The sequence below is a fragment of the Eufriesea mexicana genome, unplaced genomic scaffold (genome assembly GCF_001483705.2).
Source record: "Eufriesea mexicana isolate 0111107269 unplaced genomic scaffold, ASM148370v2 scaffold474474824, whole genome shotgun sequence".
NCBI classification, from domain to species: Eukaryota; Metazoa; Arthropoda; class Insecta; order Hymenoptera; family Apidae; genus Eufriesea; species Eufriesea mexicana.
This window is the reverse complement of record NW_016907886.1, coordinates 57,816-76,457: the sequence shown is the minus strand read 5'-3', so window position 1 is coordinate 76,457 and position 18,642 is coordinate 57,816. Positions and strand designations below refer to the sequence as shown.

The 18,642-nt window shown below is 29.8% G+C and overlaps 6 protein-coding genes across 9 annotated transcripts; 2 read left to right on the top strand and 4 right to left on the bottom strand.

Annotated features, from left to right (window-relative positions):
- The first annotated feature begins 1,665 nt into the window (after positions 1 to 1,665).
- Positions 1,666 to 10,063, top strand: pug (pug C-1-tetrahydrofolate synthase, cytoplasmic). Of its 4 annotated transcripts, none has more exons than XM_017910404.1 (15): positions 1,666 to 2,031; positions 2,552 to 2,995; positions 3,346 to 3,534; positions 4,970 to 5,032; positions 5,736 to 6,071; positions 6,705 to 6,797; positions 6,867 to 7,008; positions 7,126 to 7,237; positions 7,423 to 7,988; positions 8,148 to 8,451; positions 8,526 to 8,743; positions 8,821 to 9,284; positions 9,351 to 9,603; positions 9,691 to 9,876; positions 9,974 to 10,063. In XM_017910404.1, exons 4-15 carry the CDS (start codon positions 4,986 to 4,988, stop codon positions 10,061 to 10,063), a joined length of 2,811 nt encoding a protein of 936 aa, XP_017765893.1. In that variant the 5' UTR covers positions 1,666 to 2,031; positions 2,552 to 2,995; positions 3,346 to 3,534; positions 4,970 to 4,985. The 4 variants fall into 4 exon arrangements, with proteins under 4 accessions (XP_017765893.1, XP_017765884.1, XP_017765902.1 ...); XM_017910395.1 differs by having other exon boundaries at positions 1,666 to 2,155; XM_017910413.1 differs by lacking the exons at positions 1,666 to 2,031; positions 2,552 to 2,995 and adding an exon at positions 3,085 to 3,198.
- A 151-nt stretch (positions 10,064 to 10,214) lies between these two features.
- LOC108554888 (probable methyltransferase-like protein 15 homolog) lies at positions 10,215 to 12,100 on the bottom strand. Its single transcript, XM_017910305.1, has 2 exons — positions 12,043 to 12,100; positions 10,215 to 11,784 (listed from the first exon to the last, which is right to left on the bottom strand). Exon 2 carries the CDS (start codon positions 11,507 to 11,509, stop codon positions 10,331 to 10,333), a length of 1,179 nt encoding a protein of 392 aa, XP_017765794.1. The 5' UTR covers positions 11,510 to 11,784; positions 12,043 to 12,100; the 3' UTR covers positions 10,215 to 10,330.
- A 521-nt stretch (positions 12,101 to 12,621) lies between these two features.
- On the bottom strand, positions 12,622 to 13,277 carry LOC108554930 (uncharacterized). The gene is made up of 3 exons (XM_017910350.1): positions 13,218 to 13,277; positions 12,796 to 13,137; positions 12,622 to 12,715 (listed from the first exon to the last, which is right to left on the bottom strand). The coding sequence occupies exons 1-3, from the start codon at positions 13,233 to 13,235 to the stop codon at positions 12,677 to 12,679; spliced, it is 399 nt and encodes a 132-aa protein (XP_017765839.1). The 5' UTR covers positions 13,236 to 13,277; the 3' UTR covers positions 12,622 to 12,676.
- A 262-nt stretch (positions 13,278 to 13,539) lies between these two features.
- On the bottom strand, positions 13,540 to 14,459 carry LOC108554919 (26S proteasome non-ATPase regulatory subunit 9). The gene is made up of 4 exons (XM_017910340.1): positions 14,337 to 14,459; positions 14,101 to 14,200; positions 13,837 to 14,021; positions 13,540 to 13,767 (listed from the first exon to the last, which is right to left on the bottom strand). Exons 1-4 carry the CDS (start codon positions 14,445 to 14,447, stop codon positions 13,540 to 13,542), a joined length of 624 nt encoding a protein of 207 aa, XP_017765829.1. The 5' UTR covers positions 14,448 to 14,459.
- A 183-nt stretch (positions 14,460 to 14,642) lies between these two features.
- On the bottom strand, positions 14,643 to 18,550 carry Ttc30 (tetratricopeptide repeat domain 30). Its single transcript, XM_017910450.1, has 9 exons — positions 18,473 to 18,550; positions 18,226 to 18,291; positions 17,815 to 18,153; positions 17,604 to 17,739; positions 17,360 to 17,524; positions 17,018 to 17,286; positions 15,322 to 15,729; positions 14,857 to 15,241; positions 14,643 to 14,785 (listed from the first exon to the last, which is right to left on the bottom strand). Exons 1-9 carry the CDS (start codon positions 18,536 to 18,538, stop codon positions 14,643 to 14,645), a joined length of 1,977 nt encoding a protein of 658 aa, XP_017765939.1. The 5' UTR covers positions 18,539 to 18,550.
- Positions 15,965 to 16,885, top strand: LOC108554993 (nucleolar protein of 40 kDa). Its single transcript, XM_017910464.1, has 2 exons — positions 15,965 to 16,102; positions 16,211 to 16,885. Exons 1-2 carry the CDS (start codon positions 15,980 to 15,982, stop codon positions 16,883 to 16,885), a joined length of 798 nt encoding a protein of 265 aa, XP_017765953.1. The 5' UTR covers positions 15,965 to 15,979.
- Positions 18,551 to 18,642: the final 92 nt, after the last annotated feature.

The following is an 18,642-nucleotide window of genomic DNA, read 5'->3' as shown; positions in this document are numbered from 1 at the left end:
ACCGCGTAAAGGAATTTGCGGTCCAAGTTGCTTTGCTATCCGAGATGGAGAAATCTTCCACCCTATAACACCCAGTCCAGCCCCTTTCCTTCGGCCTCACTCCACCCAGCGCCCCTCCACGCCAGTTTACTTCAGCCCTGATCATCCGTGGCCCCAGTCACCCCAAGGCTAGTTTCTCCGTAGAACCCTTAAGCTTAACTATCCGCAGAAGTTGGAATCTGTACGTACCTATTCCACGACGGAGCTACAAACTCACCCCTACCCCTTTCCACCATGAAGAGGCACCCTTCGTTCGGACTTGAACGCTCAACGGTACCGATTCGAGCTGTATTAGCGCTAGGTAGTGGGGATGAAGGTAGCGGAAACAGAGATAACGGGCTAAAAGACGGGAAGTGAAACGAAAATCGGTCCAGGTATTTTAGAAAACGAACGAAGACTTTGAAAAACTAATTCAGAGGGGACGGAATTGACTGGTGGATTCGAAGAAGGTTAGTACAGGCTTTACACTCCAAATTCGTAGAATATATTCACCTTTTCGCGAATTATTTCTTCTTTTATACTATTTTAATTAGAATAAAATCCAATTTAATAAAACCTAGTAAAGCTAGTTGAAGAAAGCTGGATAGGAAAAATGGAAAAAGGTTAATACTGATATCTAAATTGCTCTAAAAATTAGGTATATGTTGAAGAAATGATTTATACTGTCCCTTCAAAGTATTATTTAATTTAGTATGACACGAATTAGAATTAAAAATTAAAGAAAGTTGGAGAAACTATCTATTATACAATTATACAATATTTTATTATTGTATATTATACTATTATATAATTATTTATTAATTAGTTATTATATCATTAATTATTGTATATTATACAATTATACAATATTTTATTATTGTATATTATACTATTATATAATTATTTATTAATTAGTTATTATATCATTAATTATTGTATATTATACAATTATACAATAATTTACTCAGGTATAAAACTAGTGTTTGGATTAATTTCGTGGAATTTTTGTCTGAAATGATCTGCTCACAAGTACTTCTATATATACAGCTTCCCACTCTCTTCACTTGAAATAGAAAAGAGATATCGATCAATCAAAGAACACAAAAGAAGATCCTAACGTCCACCTTGCTCTACAACTTGCTGCAACGTTGAATTCATTCCGGTTTCAATAACCAGGTTCTCATCACCCTAACCATAAAACCAGATTATCAGAACCTGTTAGATGTCCTGTTAATTCGGAACGTCTCTAACTACTTTCTCCCAGGAAATAAATATTCATCGATCGATATTCGTCTTCAGACTCATCTACAAGAGTTCAAATGTATCTTAACGTAACATAAATCTCCAAACTAGATCAGTGTTGATCCTCCTCTAGCGCCAAAATAAATTGCAACAACTTACTCGAATTCATCCTCTGATAAAAATTAAAAAATAACCAAGTCAGTACAAACATATTTTCTTTAAACATTTTTAATATTTTTCATCTCGAAATGAAACTTTGGAGTGCAATTTGTTCATCACTGGAGCGTGTTAGAGTTGCTGATCGATGAAATAAAAATATTCTCACAGTGCAAAAGGTTATCGAAAGTCGATGAGAGAGAGAGAGAGAGAGAGAGAGAGAGAGAGAGAGAGAGAGAGAGAGGGGGGGGAGTACCACAATGATGAGTGAATCTCCGCACTGCAAAGGGCAGATGGAAGTTAGAGTAATATTGATTCCGCGTAAGACTGCCCGAGGCGAATCTTGTGAACGAAGATTGAGTTGCGGAGACGTATCAGACAGGAAACGAACAGACAGGACGCAAAAGAAGGAGAGAAGCAAACTCGACAGCTAAATCACGTATGCATGTATACGTGGAGACGAAGACGATCAGTAGTTTCGCTCAGATTGAACACGTGGACTACGAAGTCAGACGGAAATCTACATCGTCGAGAAATTATGGATGCCGATTGCTACATCGATCCAGCAATTTCACGGAGACCGCCAATTTCCACGTGATCTTCGACCCTACTACCGTCGGTCAAATATTAATTAACTTTAAGCTACGAAGACCCGCGAGATTCGAGACTTGCGCGAGCAGAGGTCCTTCGGGAGTTGCCTTGAAAGTGTACTTAAACAGTTAGCGATCCAAACGTTTACGTGCGTCTAAGTTCCGTATAATATTGTCTAACAGAAGGAGTGTATGTTGATGTTTCCGTGAAAATAGTTATACTGGGTCATTTCGTCGCTTTTCATTCTTCCGTTTTCCCATTTTTCTTTTCTTCTTCCATTTTTTCCTTTTCCTTAATCGAATAATTTTTACGAAGCAACGATATCTTGAACGCTAAACAATTGAATTTTGATATAATAAATTGGTTATAAAATTAATTGTTTGATTCTTCTAGTATCTTACAGTCAATATTATCGTCTTCATAGATTTTCCAAGAAATACCTCGGATCCATATATTGATTTTCCATTTTTCATATAATTTTTTCTTCCGTTATTCATTATAAATTTTTATGTACGGGACGTCGTTTTCAACGTGAACTGCGCAGGAGGAGAACGTGATTGTACTGGATAAAAGAGGAACGAGGACAGATATATAGAGAGACAGATTTGTCTCAGGGGAGTCCGCAACATCAGAGACGCCATGAATCAGAGTAACCACGAATCGCGTTCCTTTGTTGGACTTCCGACCTTCTGAGATCACAGAAAACCACGTAGGAGGAGGATCTTGGTTAATCTTACTAATCTTCGGCGCTTGCCCCGACCTCGAACGACGAAACGGTAGAACGACCGGTTGAAAACCACGGTCTAACGATATTACAGATCCCCCAATCAGCGGAAGGAGCGGATAAAGGACGCTTTCATTGGGCCGTTTGAAACCGACCTAAAATCTTTTCAAGTTTGCCAAGACACCGAGGAAATCTCTAACAGTATCCACGTGCTCGTAATCGAGTATCTAATTATTCACAATGCACTATGATCCTTTTACCGAGGTATGACTTTAAAGCAGTATGATTTACAATACAATTTAAAAGAAGATTTCTTTCGCTTGTTAAAACTGTGATATATCAATTACTACCATAGTTGCAATTTATCCTTTAAAGTTTGAGGTTATGAACGACATCTAAATTTAAAATATAAACTGGAGAAAATTTGTTGACCGGCGAAAAGTGATACATTTAATAACATTGTACTTGTGAGTTATTTTCAATTAAAACACGACGTGAAAATCTGACGTGATGTTTAGTTATTATTAGTTCTTTTGTGGAAGTTTTTCATTGAAGAATTTATTTCCACCTGGTAGTAGATTGTTTACTTATATTTCTTTTTTAATTAACTTTAGGTTTACCTGAAAAATATTCAAGAAAGTGAATGATCAACGAAGAAGAGGAGCTCTGAAAAACATTTACATTAACAATTCCTGCATTACAGTTAATATTACTAAATGAATAAAAAATCTATCAAACAGCCAATCCATTTTTCGTATTAAAAATTCTCACGAAATAAATTCGTATGAGAATCATCGAAACAAGTAAGTTATTATTTTTATCTCGTAATATAGATCGCAATAGGTTATCAATATCGAATCACGACTTACCTGTGTATGGTACATTTTCCCTAGTTTATTGTCAGCTTACGATGATAGAATCGATCGTCGTAACACGAAGAAGCTTAAACTTGGTTTTTGCGTAGTTTTGAAGAATATCCATTGTAAATAAGATGGCTTTATCGACTCGTGGTTTCTGAAACATAGAACAGAATGAGAGAAGTGAGCTATTTTTGCAGTTCTCTACGAAGTTTCGGGGAATAATTTGAACTGTTCTCAAAGCTCGGTATAAATGCTTCGAATCTCTCCGAATTCCCTTAATGAAATTTAATCACGTATGGATGAATGTGTGTAATAGATGATAATTAAAAATCACTCGTTCGAATTATGAAAACTGATGGTGCAATTCCGACGTCTATGATAACACTTGATAAATTATTCATTTATCAATATGTAGTAAAGTTATTTATCGAAAACAAACATAGCTATATTTATTCTATATTTAAACTCATTTTCATCTCGACATAAGTATCATAACAGATATCAAAAATATTTTTATTCTTATCTCATTTATAGTTGATAAATATAAATTTAATTATTTTGATTTAGAAATTATTTTTATACCGTTATACGAACGTAAATGATATGTAATTACCATAAATTACAAAAGATTGTTTCACCTGCATATATTCGTAAATACAATGCAGTACATTTTCTTTCTGGACCCATATTGAATAACTAAAATGTTAAAATTTATCAACTATAATTTCGTCATAGATAGCTGATAAATATTCTTCTTCTTGTTTACAACGTGTCTTCACTTGCCCCTCACGATGATCATCTTTGTTAATAAACCATTAGTTCCTACGGAAGTAACATCTTGGATTATGGAATGACGCGAATATCGCAAATTTTCAAGTAAGAATAATACATCTCGTAATATTCGTTCAAAGTCTTAATGCTCTTATCTCACTTTCACGTATAACTGAATACGTAACATAGCTTTCATGCGATAAAAACATAAATTGTGCCAATAAAAAAATAAAAAAATAAAAACCTCAAACTCAATTACTATATTTTTTTAAACAACATAACTAAATTATATGAATAATTATTATAATACTTCGAAATAAATTTCGAAGAGAACGCATAAGACTTTGAATAACTGTGCAGGCATTGGAATGTGTGAAGTTTACAGTACGCTATCACGATATACCATATATGTCACAACCACTTGTAAACTGGTTGCTCATATTACATCTGTTCAGTCAACTAGTGTCAGTCCAACGGAAAATGCACGTTAATCATATCAATTTATAAATTTTAATTCATACGTTTCGTAATAGTGACATTTTACAGATATTTACCTGGCAAAAGTCGATACAAACATATAAGACGATAATTTATCTTGTGACCGTAGATTTTTCCACGCAATCATGTCGGATGCACGAGGAATTGTTTTATCTGGCACCGAATTGGCGAAGTAAGTAATAGTAATATAATACTTCAAACTATAAAATAACTACACTCAATTCACGCACAATTATCACGATTCAAATATATTAAAACTTTTAGAGCAAGTCTTTAATATCGATCACTGATTAATATTTGGAAGACATAAGAATCAAACTCAAAGCTTTTCAAACGGCAGTTACAATTCAAACTAATTTTTCAACTATTGAAAATCGCATAGAGGTCAATAGTGTTCCTTGCATCGATATAATTTCGCAAATTTAATTATGTAGAAGCCTATTTTCGTAACTTATAAAGCTTATTTATTTTTCTTTGCGAGGTTATGAATATTTCTCCAGACTAGATTATATAATTGTAACAAAATATTTGTGAATATAATTTTAAAATAAAATTACTTGTTCACTTAAAATATTAATTATATATTACTCGTTCAAAAATATCTCTGCATAAAAACCCGCCAAATTTAAACATTCGAAAGACGCATGCAATAATAACAGAAACGTACAAATTATATATAATTAATACATAATTATACAAAAAAATAAAAATTATACAAAAAAATAAAAATTATTCAAATAAATTAAACATTATTTAAATTCTTAATTTGACAAATATAGCACTTTATTTTCTTATAAATTTTATACTAATAATTTTAATTATATTTAATGTATTACTGAAAATATGCAATATAAACATCTTTTTTTACTCTTCAGGGAAATTCGCGAAAATTTAACAAAGAATGTAAAAGCACTGAAGGAAAAATTACCGAATTTTGTACCTGCTTTAGCGATCGTTCAAGTAGGAAGCCGAGAAGACTCAAATGTTTATATAAGAATGAAAATAAAAGCTGCAAACGATATTGGAATTACTGCGAATCACATTAAATTGCCAAATACTACAACAGAGATAGAATTAATAAACAAAGTGAACAAATTAAACAATGATCCAAATGTACACGGAATTATAGTTCAAATGCCACTTGATAGTGTCAATGAAATCAATTCCCATTTGATTACCGATTTAGTATCACCTGAAAAGGATGTGGATGGGTAAGTTTCAAAGTATCTTTTAATAAAGTACTTAATTCATATTTTAACTTTATTATTACGCTCACGACAAATTTGAAATATCGTTAAAAACGTTCAAATAAGAATATAATACTATAACTCAAGTCTAAATATATTTTTATAATAAATATTTTGCAACTAGTTATATACTGTTATTATAAACATATATTCGCTCGTAAAATTAATTAATGTATGCAGTGAAATTGCTAAAAATTAAATGACAAAATTATTAAGTAAGTTTGTTTAATTAGGTTACTTTTCAACGATTTATTATGAAATTGTACAACTCCAAAAATACTCGTTAAAATGGCATAACACATATAAACATTGAGATATGTTTTGAAAAGGACGACCTAATATCGTGACCTTTATTACAAAACGTCTCGAATTAGATGATAAGAATATAATCATTAAACGTTTAAAGTTTAATTCTCGCAAACTTAATAACAATTATTTTCCACTTATTTCATTAGAAAACCTCTCAGTAAACATAATATTGCTAAGAAATTTCGAGTCATTTATTTTTACATATGAATAATCATGAATGATCAACATAAGAAGATATTTGTTCTTATTTTAAAACACCAAATATTAAAACAGTTTTATTTTTTTTAGATTAAATACAATCAATGAAGGAAAAATAGCCACTGGAGACATGTCAGGATTTTTACCATCCACTCCAAATGGATGCATTGAACTTATTAAAAAGTACGTTTAAAAATAGCACAATTTTTTATATAAATAAATGTAACGATTGTAATTCAAATAATACTTCAGAAGCGGCGTACCGATTGCTGGGGCTGAAGCTGTAGTTTTGGGGAGAAGTAAAATCGTCGGCACACCTGTATCTGAACTGTTAAAATGGCATAACGCAACTGTAACGGTATGCCATTCAAAAACACAGAATCTTCCAGAAATTGTAAGTTCTGTTACAACTATATTTCTCACGCCATTTATAAAATATCAAAGAAATAATATAATAGTATACTACTAAAACTATACTGTATATACGTCAAATACTCAATGATGATTAAAGGTCTCTCATGCTGACATCTTAGTGGTTGCTATTGGACAACCCCACATGGTTAAAGGAAACTGGATCAAACCTGGTGCAGTTGTAATAGACTGTGGGATCAATTCCATTCCAGGCAAGTACAATTTCGCACATCATATATATTTATATAAAATATAATAAAACTTATCTTTGAACTCTAAACTCACAAACTTTATTTTAGCTTTTTCCACCTCAATGAAACTACAAAGAATATAAAATCATTAAATATTTATATAATAATTATTAATAATTGTATTATAATTCAAAAAATTCGTTTAGATTCTACAAAGAAAGCTGGACAACGTTTGGTAGGCGATGTCGATTATGAGGAAGCTGCAAAAATTGCCTCATATATTACACCTGTACCGGGAGGCGTTGGTCCAATGACCGTAGCTATGCTAATGAAAAACACAATAATATCTGCACAAAGAGCAGCAGAGAAAATGTTAAATAGAAAATGGAAAATAAGAGTTTTAGAAATCAATCCGCAGAAACCGGTACCCAATGACATAACAATTTCAAGGAGTCAAGAACCTAAACCAATTACAAAATTGGCCGAAGAAATTGGTTTGCTTCCTAATGAAGTCAGCCCATATGGAAGTACAAAAGCAAAGATTAGCTTGAATGTTTTAAAACGTTTAGAACATCAACCAAATGGAAAACTTATAGTGGTTGCCGGCATCACTCCAACGCCTTTTGGTGAAGGTAAAAGTACGACATCGTTAGGTTTGGTACAAGCGCTAACAGCGCATAGAGGAAAGAACTCATTTGTTACTTTACGACAACCTAGTCAGGGACCTACCTTTGGAGTAAAAGGTGGAGCTGCAGGTGGTGGATACTCGCAGGTATCGTTTGTTAAAATTACAAGAAAATGCAATAGTAACCAGAACAATTTAATGTTGTTCACATTAATTTTAGCATACAAATATTTAGTATATTTTTATAAAGTTTTATGTCATATTTAAGAAACATTGTACCAGGAAATATAAATATATAATTTTCAGGTCATTCCTATGGAAGAATTTAATTTACATTTAACTGGTGACATCCATGCTATAACTGCAGCTAATAATCTGTTAGCAGCACAAATTGATACTCGATATTTCCATGAATCTACACAAACCGATCAGGCTCTGTATGATCGTCTTGTACCAACTATTAAAAATGAAAGGAAATTTTCAAAAATACAATTGAGACGTTTAGAAAGATTAGGTATCACCAAGACGGACCCAAATAGTTTAACAGAAGAAGAAAGAAGAAAATTTGCAAGATTGGATATCGATCCCCAAAATATTAGTTGGACACGAGGTAGTATTAAATATAAATGGATAAAAATTTATAAAATAAAACTACTTTTTAAAAATGAAACATACTTATTTCAGTAATCGATATAAATGATCGATTTTTGCGCAAAATCACCATCGGTCAAAGTCCAACCGAGAAAGACAAAACGCGACAAACATCATTTCGCATTTCTGTTAGTTCGGAAATAATGGCGATACTTGCATTGTCTACTAGTGTTGATGACATGAAGGAAAGACTCAGCAACATAGTAGTCGCTTTCAATAAGAATGGAGAACCCTTAACTGCTGAAGATTTTGTTAGTATATTTATAATCTAAATTATATTGCCAATATTTTATCTTATTGTTAAATAGTAAAGTAAACGTATATTTAGGGTATGACTGGAGCTATGGCAATTTTATTAAAAGATGCAATTGAGCCAACACTTATGCAATCGTTAGAAGGAACGCCAGTAATGGTTCATGCTGGACCGTTCGCAAATATCGCGCATGGTTGTTCCTCCATAATAGCAGATGCAATTGCGTTGAAATTAGTTGGACCAGAAGGTATTGTAATAACCGAAGCTGGATTTGGTAGTGATATCGGTATGGAAAAATTCTTTGACATTAAATGTCGAACATCTGGTCATATACCAAACGCTGTTGTACTCGTTGCAACTGTTAGAGCATTAAAAATGCATGGTGGCGGACCCCCAGTAACAACTGGCGCACCATTGAAAAAAGAATATCTCGAGGAAAATCTTGATTTAGTTAGAAAAGGTCTCCCAAATCTTCAAAAACACATTAATAATGGAATCAAATTTGGCGTTCCAGTTATTGTTGCTATTAACGTTCACGCGTAAGTTTTATATAAAAGAAAAAGAATTTTGTATGTTAAATATGAAATCATAAAATTTGATTTCAGTACTGATAGTCAAGCTGAATTAGAATTGATAAAACAAACTGCAATCGAATGTGGTGCAACGGATGCAGTAGTATGTAACCACTGGGCAGAGGGTGGTGCTGGCGCTGCAGAGCTTGCAGATGCAGTTATAACAATTACAAATAAACTAAGTAATTTCAGAGTACTATATGATCTTAATATTGGTATTGAAGAAAAACTAAATATTATTGCTAAAGAAATGTACGGAGCTGGACAAGTTGTCTTTGCAGACAAGGTAAACTTTTAATAAATTTATAAAATATAATTTTCTTTGGCTTATAATTTGCATAATTAAATAATGAAATAATAATTGTTGATACAGGTGCAGGAAAAAATTGAAAAGTACAATAAATTGGGCTATGATAAATTACCAATTTGCATGGCAAAGACATCAAACTCCTTGACAGGTGATCCAGCAATTAAGGGGGCACCTATAGGTTTCACGCTGAATATTACTGATATATTCGTATCTAAAGGAGCGCGCTTTATAGTTCCTATGGTTGGAGAAGTAAGTACTTCAAATCATTGAGTTTTGTGACAAATACAACACAACATATTATATTATATTATATTATTTATATTATATATTTATAACTGTTTTTTAGATAATGATGATGCCAGGTCTTTCTACAAGACCAAACATTTATGACATGGACTGGAATAGTGAAACAAACGAAATAGAAGGTTTATTTTAAATAAACTTGTTAAACTTCTAATATTATAAATATTCTTGTGATTTATAGTACTATATTCTTTATACTTGAATTAGATAGTATTAATATTTTATAATAAATGTTTATAATAATTTTGATGAATTGTAACATTTTATTCTTTTTCCCACGTACATACATTATATAGCATATGTTAGCAAATATAATAAATATTATTTTGTATTAATCAAAGAAATAATAAGATAAATATTTATAGTTTTTATTTACAACATCAACTTTGAGAGAGACACTTTAAACTACTTTACTAATTACTCGTAATTTTGCAGAATGTGATCTTGGATTTTCCTTTATTTCCTTTGGTGTAGGTGTTACTACATGTTTATGTAACATTTTCCAAGGTGTTTGATTAATATTTTTCATCTCAGTCATAGTGTAACATTTACTATAATCTGAATACTTTAATGGCTGAATATTAGCTACATTTTCGGTTATATTTCCAGTCATATGTCTTTTTACAATTGTATCTTCCAAGGAATGAAAAGATATTGTTACTAAACGTCCATTAGTTTTTAAATATAATCCAGCAATGATAATACCATGATTGATTTCGTTTAATTCATTATTTACAAAAATTCTTAATGCTTGAAATGTTTTTGTTGCACAATGAGCTCGTCTACCAAGCTGATCAAATCTTTTTTCATGGATTACAGATTCAACAAGTTGAGCCAATTCATCTGTAGTTTTCAAGCTTCTAAAAGTATTTCGAGCTTCTATAATGGCACATGCAATTTTTTTAGCATACTTCTCATTGCCATAAATTCTTAAAATATGGACTAAGTCTATTTCTGTTATTTGTTCTAAAATTTCAGCAGCTGTAGGTTCTGATGGACACCTAAATCCATCCATTCTCATGTCCAAAGGTCCATTTTTTGAGAAAGAAAATCCTCTTTCAGCAATATCAAGTTGCATAGATGAACAACCAAAATCAAATAAAAACCCATCTATACTATTTACATTCACTTTATATTTACAAAGCAATTTTGGCAATTCAGAAAATCTTCCTAATAGAGGTATTACTTGTCCGGGATATTTTTCTGATAATTTTAGTGCATGTTGATAAGCAACGGGATCTCTATCCAAAGCAAATATTTTTATATTAGATGAAGATTTCAAAAGTTTTGTTGAGTGTCCACCAGCTCCAAATGTCATATCTACAAAAATTTTTCCTGGTGATGGCTCCAAATAATGTAATACTTTATTGACCATAACTGGCTTATGATCCTCATTAAGTGGTATATTTTTATCAGTATCAATTGCATTTGCTATTTCACTGTATTTTCTAGTATTCCTTGAATATATTTTATCATTTTGTGTATAAAATAAATAGTATACAGATTTATTAAGGTATTTTATGCCACAATGTTTATGTACATGAATTATGTTACTTATCAGCTTCTTTGTCAACAACATTTTTGAATAGTCTTGTAATTGTCCGTAATAAATATCCTTGTTTATCTTCTGCCAAAGTTTGTAATGCTTCTGGTGAAAGCATTAAATTACATTGATCTTTAGTTAATCCAGTAGCAGTACTTGTAAGAGTACGAGTATATATTTGTCCATAATGATTAGAACAAATTCTCTTTAGACATATATAATAACGGTCACATTGATCACGATTTACTTCGCTAGCTTCACCTTTTGCAAATGCAAGTTTTAATTGATCACGAATATGTTGACCTAAATCTCTAAAATACAAATAAATTTTAATTGTATTTCATAACAACTACAATTACCATAATATAAATACTAAATCAATAGTAAATAAAATATATAAACAATTTCATATAGCATTTAAACTTTTAAACATATAACTAATATAATAAAGCTAACCTCAAAATAAATAACAAAAGACATATTAACGCAATTACATTTGTACTTATGATGTAAATATCAAGAAAATATGAAGAAAAATTAAACTGTTTTATTTCTTTAAATAAAATTACCTGCCAGGTTTTGAATTATCCAAGGGCCAAGATTCTAATAATTTCATATAGTTCCTATACGTACCCATAGTAATGGTGTAATAAAATACCAATCTACAAACAATTAATCACTATTTAATAGTATTATAATTTCTGTATAAAATTTATTTACTGATTTATTGCTTTGCCATATATTCATATTAAGCTTATTCGCGAAATACGGGACAGGTCTACTATATAGATATAGTACAGGATAATTTTATTATAAATATAGACCTTAGTGTGATAATGCAGTGCTCAGAAAACTATAACTCAAAATCAATTATTAGCGAAAAAGTAATTAAATACAAAATATAATCTCATAGAAAGTTACGTAAATTATGCGTATCATTTTTTATAAATTTAAATTAAATATAAATGTTACATTAATTTGCTTTAATGTTTTATATATAATTACTAAAATTTAGGTTAGGGATTCAAAATAAAAATGTTTAAACTCTGCATATAAATTACTTTAATACAATTTTCTACAAGCACATGTCTCACATTTTAATGCAAAATACCTATAACATCACTAATGTCTAAGATCACTTGTGATACATAAATGTATAATTCATTTCAAATCATTAAATCCAGTTGAAATCCAAATATCTTGTTATTCATTTTGAAGACTTGTATCTTTATGTCTGTTTCTCTGCAATTATGAACAATATTAATAATTATAATAATGATTTTTATTATAATACGACTTAAAAATTAATTATTACTACCTACATAATTGGAAAGTCGCTGTCTATTTTTTGATAACAGATCTTCATTTATATTTTTTGTTTCACTTAAAAAATATGATACATTATCTTGTGATTTTAAGTTTGTGGCATTTTGTTGCACATCATCAGAGAACAAAACTGCTTGTTCTTTTTCGTGTGGAGCTAGAGTTACTACATTGGTTGAAATATCAACAGTTTTGTCTCCTCTCCAGACTTCAAGTAATGTTTCAGAATTATAAAATGGATATAAGGTATAAACAAGTGACCATGGACGCTGATTAGAATTTTCATAAGCATTAGTTTGACTGACTACTTGACATACACAAACTATTAAACTGAATATTGCCTATATAAAATATATTTTTATAAATAATAAATTAATACAAACATAAATTATAATGTAAATTAATAAAAATTATAACTTACAATCAATGGGAAATGCATCTTGCTAATGTTTTCCAATACTAACTGCTGCCTCTTAGAATCTGTCTGACTTCGTAAACTCTACCACTTTAAATACTCAGTGAGAATTTACATTGATAGATTATGTGTATTAAATTTCAAGGTCTAAATGCCTAACATCTTAGGATTATATTTTTAACATTTATTTAATGCCAACTTTGAGGTCATTACATAAAAAATATATATTATGAATATAATAATTACAAATACAGGAATTTATAAATATTCTTTTATTGATTAGTATACACATTAAACCAATATATAAATAAAAATTATTTCAAAAGCTTTATCTTTCAACTGTCTCTACAGGTATTACATTGCAACCCAGAAGACCATTACCAATCCAAGGACGTGGAATTAAAGTCAAGACTATGATATTAGATCCACGTTTAATTTTTACATTTACTGTCTTATATCTGCTATTTTGTACCAATGTTCCAATATCTTTTAAGGATTTAAAATTCCGACAATCAATAGAACCAAACTCTAAGATTAGATCATCAGCTTGAATTCCCTGTATAATTTAACACTTAATGAATCATAAGTTTATAAACATTATGAAAATTCAAAATAAATTTCTTACAGCTATTTCTGCTGGAGAACCTGGGGATACTAAATTTACTTTCAAAAAGGGATCCAACTGGACAGTATCCGGAACAATAGTTATATTTGTAGTAGAACTTTCTGCTTGATTTCCTGCAAGAGCATGTACCTTGTGCAAACCCTCTTCTATTTTATTCATCAATGCTTTATGATCATTTCTGAGACCTAATTACTTAACAATGTACTAATAAGTTCGAGTTTAGTAAAATTTCATGCGAGAAAATTGCGTAGTAATTAGACGCACATATAATTTTCTGTCTCACATGTCTCACTTGATAAACATCAATATCATTTCGTGGATATCCTTCGCAGTCCACCAATGGATCATCCATGCCAACATGATTCTACAATTCACGTAAACATTCAATCATTTATAGAAAATTTGACAGTTGATTCTATTATGAAATAGATTATATTTATTTTTGATAACATGATTAAACAGACGCTCTATACAAATTTAAGATATATTAATACACATACTACATCTAAGACTTCTTTTAAAGCCTTTAAATCTGACTCAATTTTATCTTTATCTTTCATAAGCTGAAGAACATAATCCTTAGCTTCCTGTAATTCCATGTCGACCACCATTTTCACTAGACTGACGTACGTCGTAATCATCAGGTATGTATTAATGAATAATGCAAAAAGTTGTTTTCGAAAAAAATTTAATTTTTGATAATATTATGTCATATATTTTAATGCAATTGACATATTTTTACATGTATTTTTATATAATATTTCATAAATATTTTATAAATTTTATACATACAAATGTGCGTGAATTTAAGACATTTGCAATTTTAAAAACAAAGCTTTTAAATATCGCGCTTCATAAACAACCGTTTGCTTGCCTTCTGGAGCAATAGAAAGCATATCTTGCACATCAAAAGGTTGTTCTACTACTGTTATGACGTCCCTTCCGTAAACTAAATTAAAAAAAATGATAAAATATTTCAAATAGTGTAAAAATGTTATCGTACATAAAAACGGAAAATACCTTCACAGTGTTCTAAAAATTGTATACATTCCTGGAGAGCAGTATCTTTTAAAATCACTAATTGTTTAGCTAATTGTTCTAAAAGAGAGAGAAAACATCTCTTCGCATAAAACCATGTATCTGTTCCTAACTTTTTATTATAGGGTTCCAAACTTTTCATTACTCTAGATATACCAAATTCGTAATTTCCTTTAGAACAATATAATGTTCCAATTACTAAATTTACAATACATAAATGAAATAATTTTTTATCTTGATCTTCTCGTGAAACTACTTGCTCTTCTTTTTCTATTTTTTTCATTAATCCTTCAGCCTCCGCATTTTGAGTCATCATAATATAACTTACACATAAATTAGCAAGTACTATAGCACTTACATCTAAAATCTGAAATTTTAATAATATTTAATAATTAACATGTTAATATATAAATCGCACTACAAAAGATTAAGGATGAAATAACTAACATTATCATATTTCTTTCGAACAATTGGCTCGTAAAATCCTGTTGCTTCTTTAAACTTATTTTCTTGCATAAAAAGCGTATGAGCTACATTTAATTTCCATATATCATGTTCATTGCAGAATTCTACGCTTTTTCTAAAAATTTTCTCGACTTGCGTATAATTTCCAAGTTCCCAATAAATTTTAGCCTGTGCCATTAAAACTGGTACATATCTTTCCAAAGCTTCTTCGTAATCATTTACAGCTTTTTTAACAGCACTATCATCGTGATTCAATCGTGCTTCCTGAACTCGTTTTGTTGCTTTTCGTAATATTTCCATATGCTTGTTACCAAGATCATCAAATTTTCGATAAGCTTCTTCTGGTGAAGTTTGTTGTGTAATTAATGCATCCAGAAAATCATATAAATACTAAGACAAAAATATTATTCTCATTATAATAAAATTCTTAATATTATTCATCTTTATTGAATGAAAATATATAAATTTTCATTTTTCACCATCTGCACCCCAAAATTAATTTACTTGTTACAGTCCTGCATTCAGCGTTGCATTTATACCTAACCTTCAAATTAGGTTTAATTGACATTTGCTTGTGCCGTTATTTTTTGTATGAACACGTTATCATATAAATTATAAGAAAATATTCTTCTTAAATTTTATGAAAATGGCTAATTGTAAATTAAATCAAATATTTCTTGGAGAAGTTGCCTCTGTACAAAATTACGGTGCTTTTATCAGAATTCCGGGTTGTTCTGCTCAAGGATTAATACACAGATCACAGGTATTCGGAAATATTATAAATTATAATAAAAGTTATAATAAATTATTTATTTTTGTTCTACAACGCAAATAGTTTATATTGTAATTTTTATTTTTATAATTTTGCTAGGTAAGCTCTGTTCATGTCGATAATGTTGTAGAAGTTTTGCAAAAAGGCGAACGTATATGGTGCAAAGTTATATCAATTGGAGATGATGGCAAAATAGGACTATCTATGAAGTATGTAAATCAGGGAAATGGTACAGATTTAGATCCAAATGGAGTACAGTTACAAAGAGATTTACAGAAGAAAAAAACTATAGAAAAACATGAACGCAAAACTATACATTTAGAAGCAGTTTTTAATACTACATGTACAAAGTGTGGAACTGTTGGTCATTTGTCCAAAGATTGTTTTATGAGTCCTGATGGGAAAAAGTATGAGTTGATTCCAGAAATTGAAGATGAAAAAGAAATTATTATTGAAACACAAACTGACATAACTAAGAAAGAAAAAAAACACAAGCAAAAAAAATTAAAAAAGAAGAAGAAAGCCAGAAAAATGAAACGAGATACAGATGATGGTGATTCTGATGATAAAAATGTAATTAAGAAGAAAAAGAAAAAGTATTCTAAAGATCAAAAAAAAAAGAAGAAAAAATATGATAGCTCTTCTAGCGATAAAAGTTCTAGTGATAGTTTTTCTAGTCATGACATGAAAGCTCATAAACGAAAACATTCAGAAAGTTCAGAAAAACGTACCAAAAAATGTAAACATTCAAAAACTAAATATGCTGATGATTGAAAAGTATATAAACTTTGGAATATAAAATTAATTTTGATGTTAATTTTAAGTCATTAAAATATTTCTAATGAATAACTTGTGAAAAGTATATTCACAGTGTATGTAATAACATATAATAAAACTCATACTTACTGGTGTTAAATACTTATAAGTCAAGTGTACATTTTCAGCAAGAACATCAGCTGCTAGATCATAATATTGGTATTTGCAATACAATAATAATAAATTTGCAAAAGTTTCAGGTGGGAATGGGTTTTGTTGTAACAAGAACTGAAGTTTTTCAAATCCCTCACTTGGCTTTGTATCCATGTTTATTAAAGCTTGATTATGCAAAGTAACAGCATCGAGTTCTTCCTCAGATCTAGGGGGCATATCTGTCAATGCTTCTTTTGCTGATTCATCTGAAAAATTACAAATGAAAAGTATAAAATACTAGATAAATAATGGGAAATTAAATTTACAATAAGTAATTACAATTTTGTAACTGATATTCTATAGCTGCTTTTAAGTTAAATGCTTCTGTTAAAGCTGTTTCATGAAGTGTCAATGTATTTCCAACACTGCGTATTTCTATACCTTCTGTTGTCATACCCACACCTAATTCTGGATGTTCCCTTATTCCTTGCTCAATAATATCAGCTAACATAATATATTAATATAAAATATTATTTTAAATTAATTTAACTTATAAAATTTAATAATCAAGTATAGATTTTACCAATATGTTTCAATGATGCTGCATATTCTTTTAATTTAAAGTAACAAAGTGCTACATTATATGATAAATGAGGCTTGAAACCTATAATTTGTAATGCATTTGCAAATCTTTTTAAAGCTTGTTCATATTGCTCTTCCTAAAAATAAAAATAGCATAAATTAAATATTCTATTCATAAGACAAATTTTATATTTCTCTGAGACTTTTCATACTTTATATAGGAGACATCCTAAATTAATTTCTGTATCTACATCATCCATTGGACATTGATCTACAAGATTTTTTGCAGCAACAATATCTTCTTGTCCATATTTTATAGCTGCTTGTAGTTTTTTTACCTTGTATTCTAAGCTACTTTGATTAATGATATTGGAACATATTGTCCAAGCCTCTTGATACATACATGCTTGATGTAAAGATTGAGCATGATATAATTTGTATATACTTTCATTAGGACATAATTGAACTAATTTTTCATAACATTGAGCAGAAGCTATAAAATCTTGTGTATAAAAATAACAATGAGCAAGAAGAGACAGGCAAGGTCTGGACTGTAAAATAATTTATTATCATACAACTATCTATTAATAAAGGGATTAATATTTCAATATAAACATACATACAATGGGGTAAAAATCTAAAAGTGTAATTAAAACTTTTATCGTTTCCGTATATCGTTGTTCTTTAATCTAAAAAATTAAGTTTTGTATTATGTATCTTTAACATTAAAAAAGTTATTTTAATATATATCATTTAATTTTAATATCTACGTGCTGATATAATATTAATACTTATTATTAAATAAATGCTTAAATAAATTATTTTAAACATTAAATAATAAAATATTAGAATTTGCGTCAAATATTCTACCATTGAATAAATAGTTTTTGTGTATTCTCCATCTTTAATATGCACATTAGGTATAAATGTAGTCATTTTTTTAAAATAATTTTTTATTCACAAAACTATGGTGTGCACAACAAGGCTTTAGTTACTTAACTATATAATGCATACAGTATGTAATGTTATGACATCAGAGG

What these genes read in the sequence shown, in the direction of transcription:
- pug (XM_017910404.1), top strand. Translation starts at nt 4,986, where the DNA reads ATGTCGGATGCACGAGGAATTGTTTTATCTGGCACCGAATTGGCGAA. An exon ending in CCTGAAAAGGATGTGGATGG is followed by an intron (nt 6,072 to 6,704) that starts GTAAGTTTCAAA and finishes TATTTTTTTTAG; the next exon opens with ATTAAATACAATCAATGAAG. An exon ending in AAGTTGTCTTTGCAGACAAG is followed by an intron (nt 9,604 to 9,690) that starts GTAAACTTTTAA and finishes TTGTTGATACAG; the next exon opens with GTGCAGGAAAAAATTGAAAA.
- LOC108554888 (XM_017910305.1), bottom strand. Translation starts at nt 11,509, where the DNA reads ATGTTGTTGACAAAGAAGCTGATAAGTAACATAATTCATGTACATAAA.
- LOC108554930 (XM_017910350.1), bottom strand. An exon ending in GACAGCGACTTTCCAATTAT is followed by an intron (nt 12,716 to 12,795) that starts GTAGGTAGTAAT and finishes TCATAATTGCAG; the next exon opens with AGAAACAGACATAAAGATAC.
- LOC108554919 (XM_017910340.1), bottom strand. Translation starts at nt 14,447, where the DNA reads ATGGTGGTCGACATGGAATTACAGGAAGCTAAGGATTATGTTCTTCAG. An exon ending in TAAAAGAAGTCTTAGATGTA is followed by an intron (nt 14,201 to 14,336) that starts GTATGTGTATTA and finishes CGTGAATTGTAG; the next exon opens with AATCATGTTGGCATGGATGA. An exon ending in GTTCTCCAGCAGAAATAGCT is followed by an intron (nt 13,768 to 13,836) that starts GTAAGAAATTTA and finishes TAAATTATACAG; the next exon opens with GGAATTCAAGCTGATGATCT.
- LOC108554993 (XM_017910464.1), top strand. Translation starts at nt 15,980, where the DNA reads ATGAAAATGGCTAATTGTAAATTAAATCAAATATTTCTTGGAGAAGTT. An exon ending in GATTAATACACAGATCACAG is followed by an intron (nt 16,103 to 16,210) that starts GTATTCGGAAAT and finishes TAATTTTGCTAG; the next exon opens with GTAAGCTCTGTTCATGTCGA.
- Ttc30 (XM_017910450.1), bottom strand. Translation starts at nt 18,538, where the DNA reads ATGACTACATTTATACCTAATGTGCATATTAAAGATGGAGAATACACA. An exon ending in CAAAAACTATTTATTCAATG is followed by an intron (nt 18,292 to 18,472) that starts GTAGAATATTTG and finishes TTAATTTTTTAG; the next exon opens with ATTAAAGAACAACGATATAC. An exon ending in TTCGAAAGAAATATGATAAT is followed by an intron (nt 15,242 to 15,321) that starts GTTAGTTATTTC and finishes TTAAAATTTCAG; the next exon opens with ATTTTAGATGTAAGTGCTAT.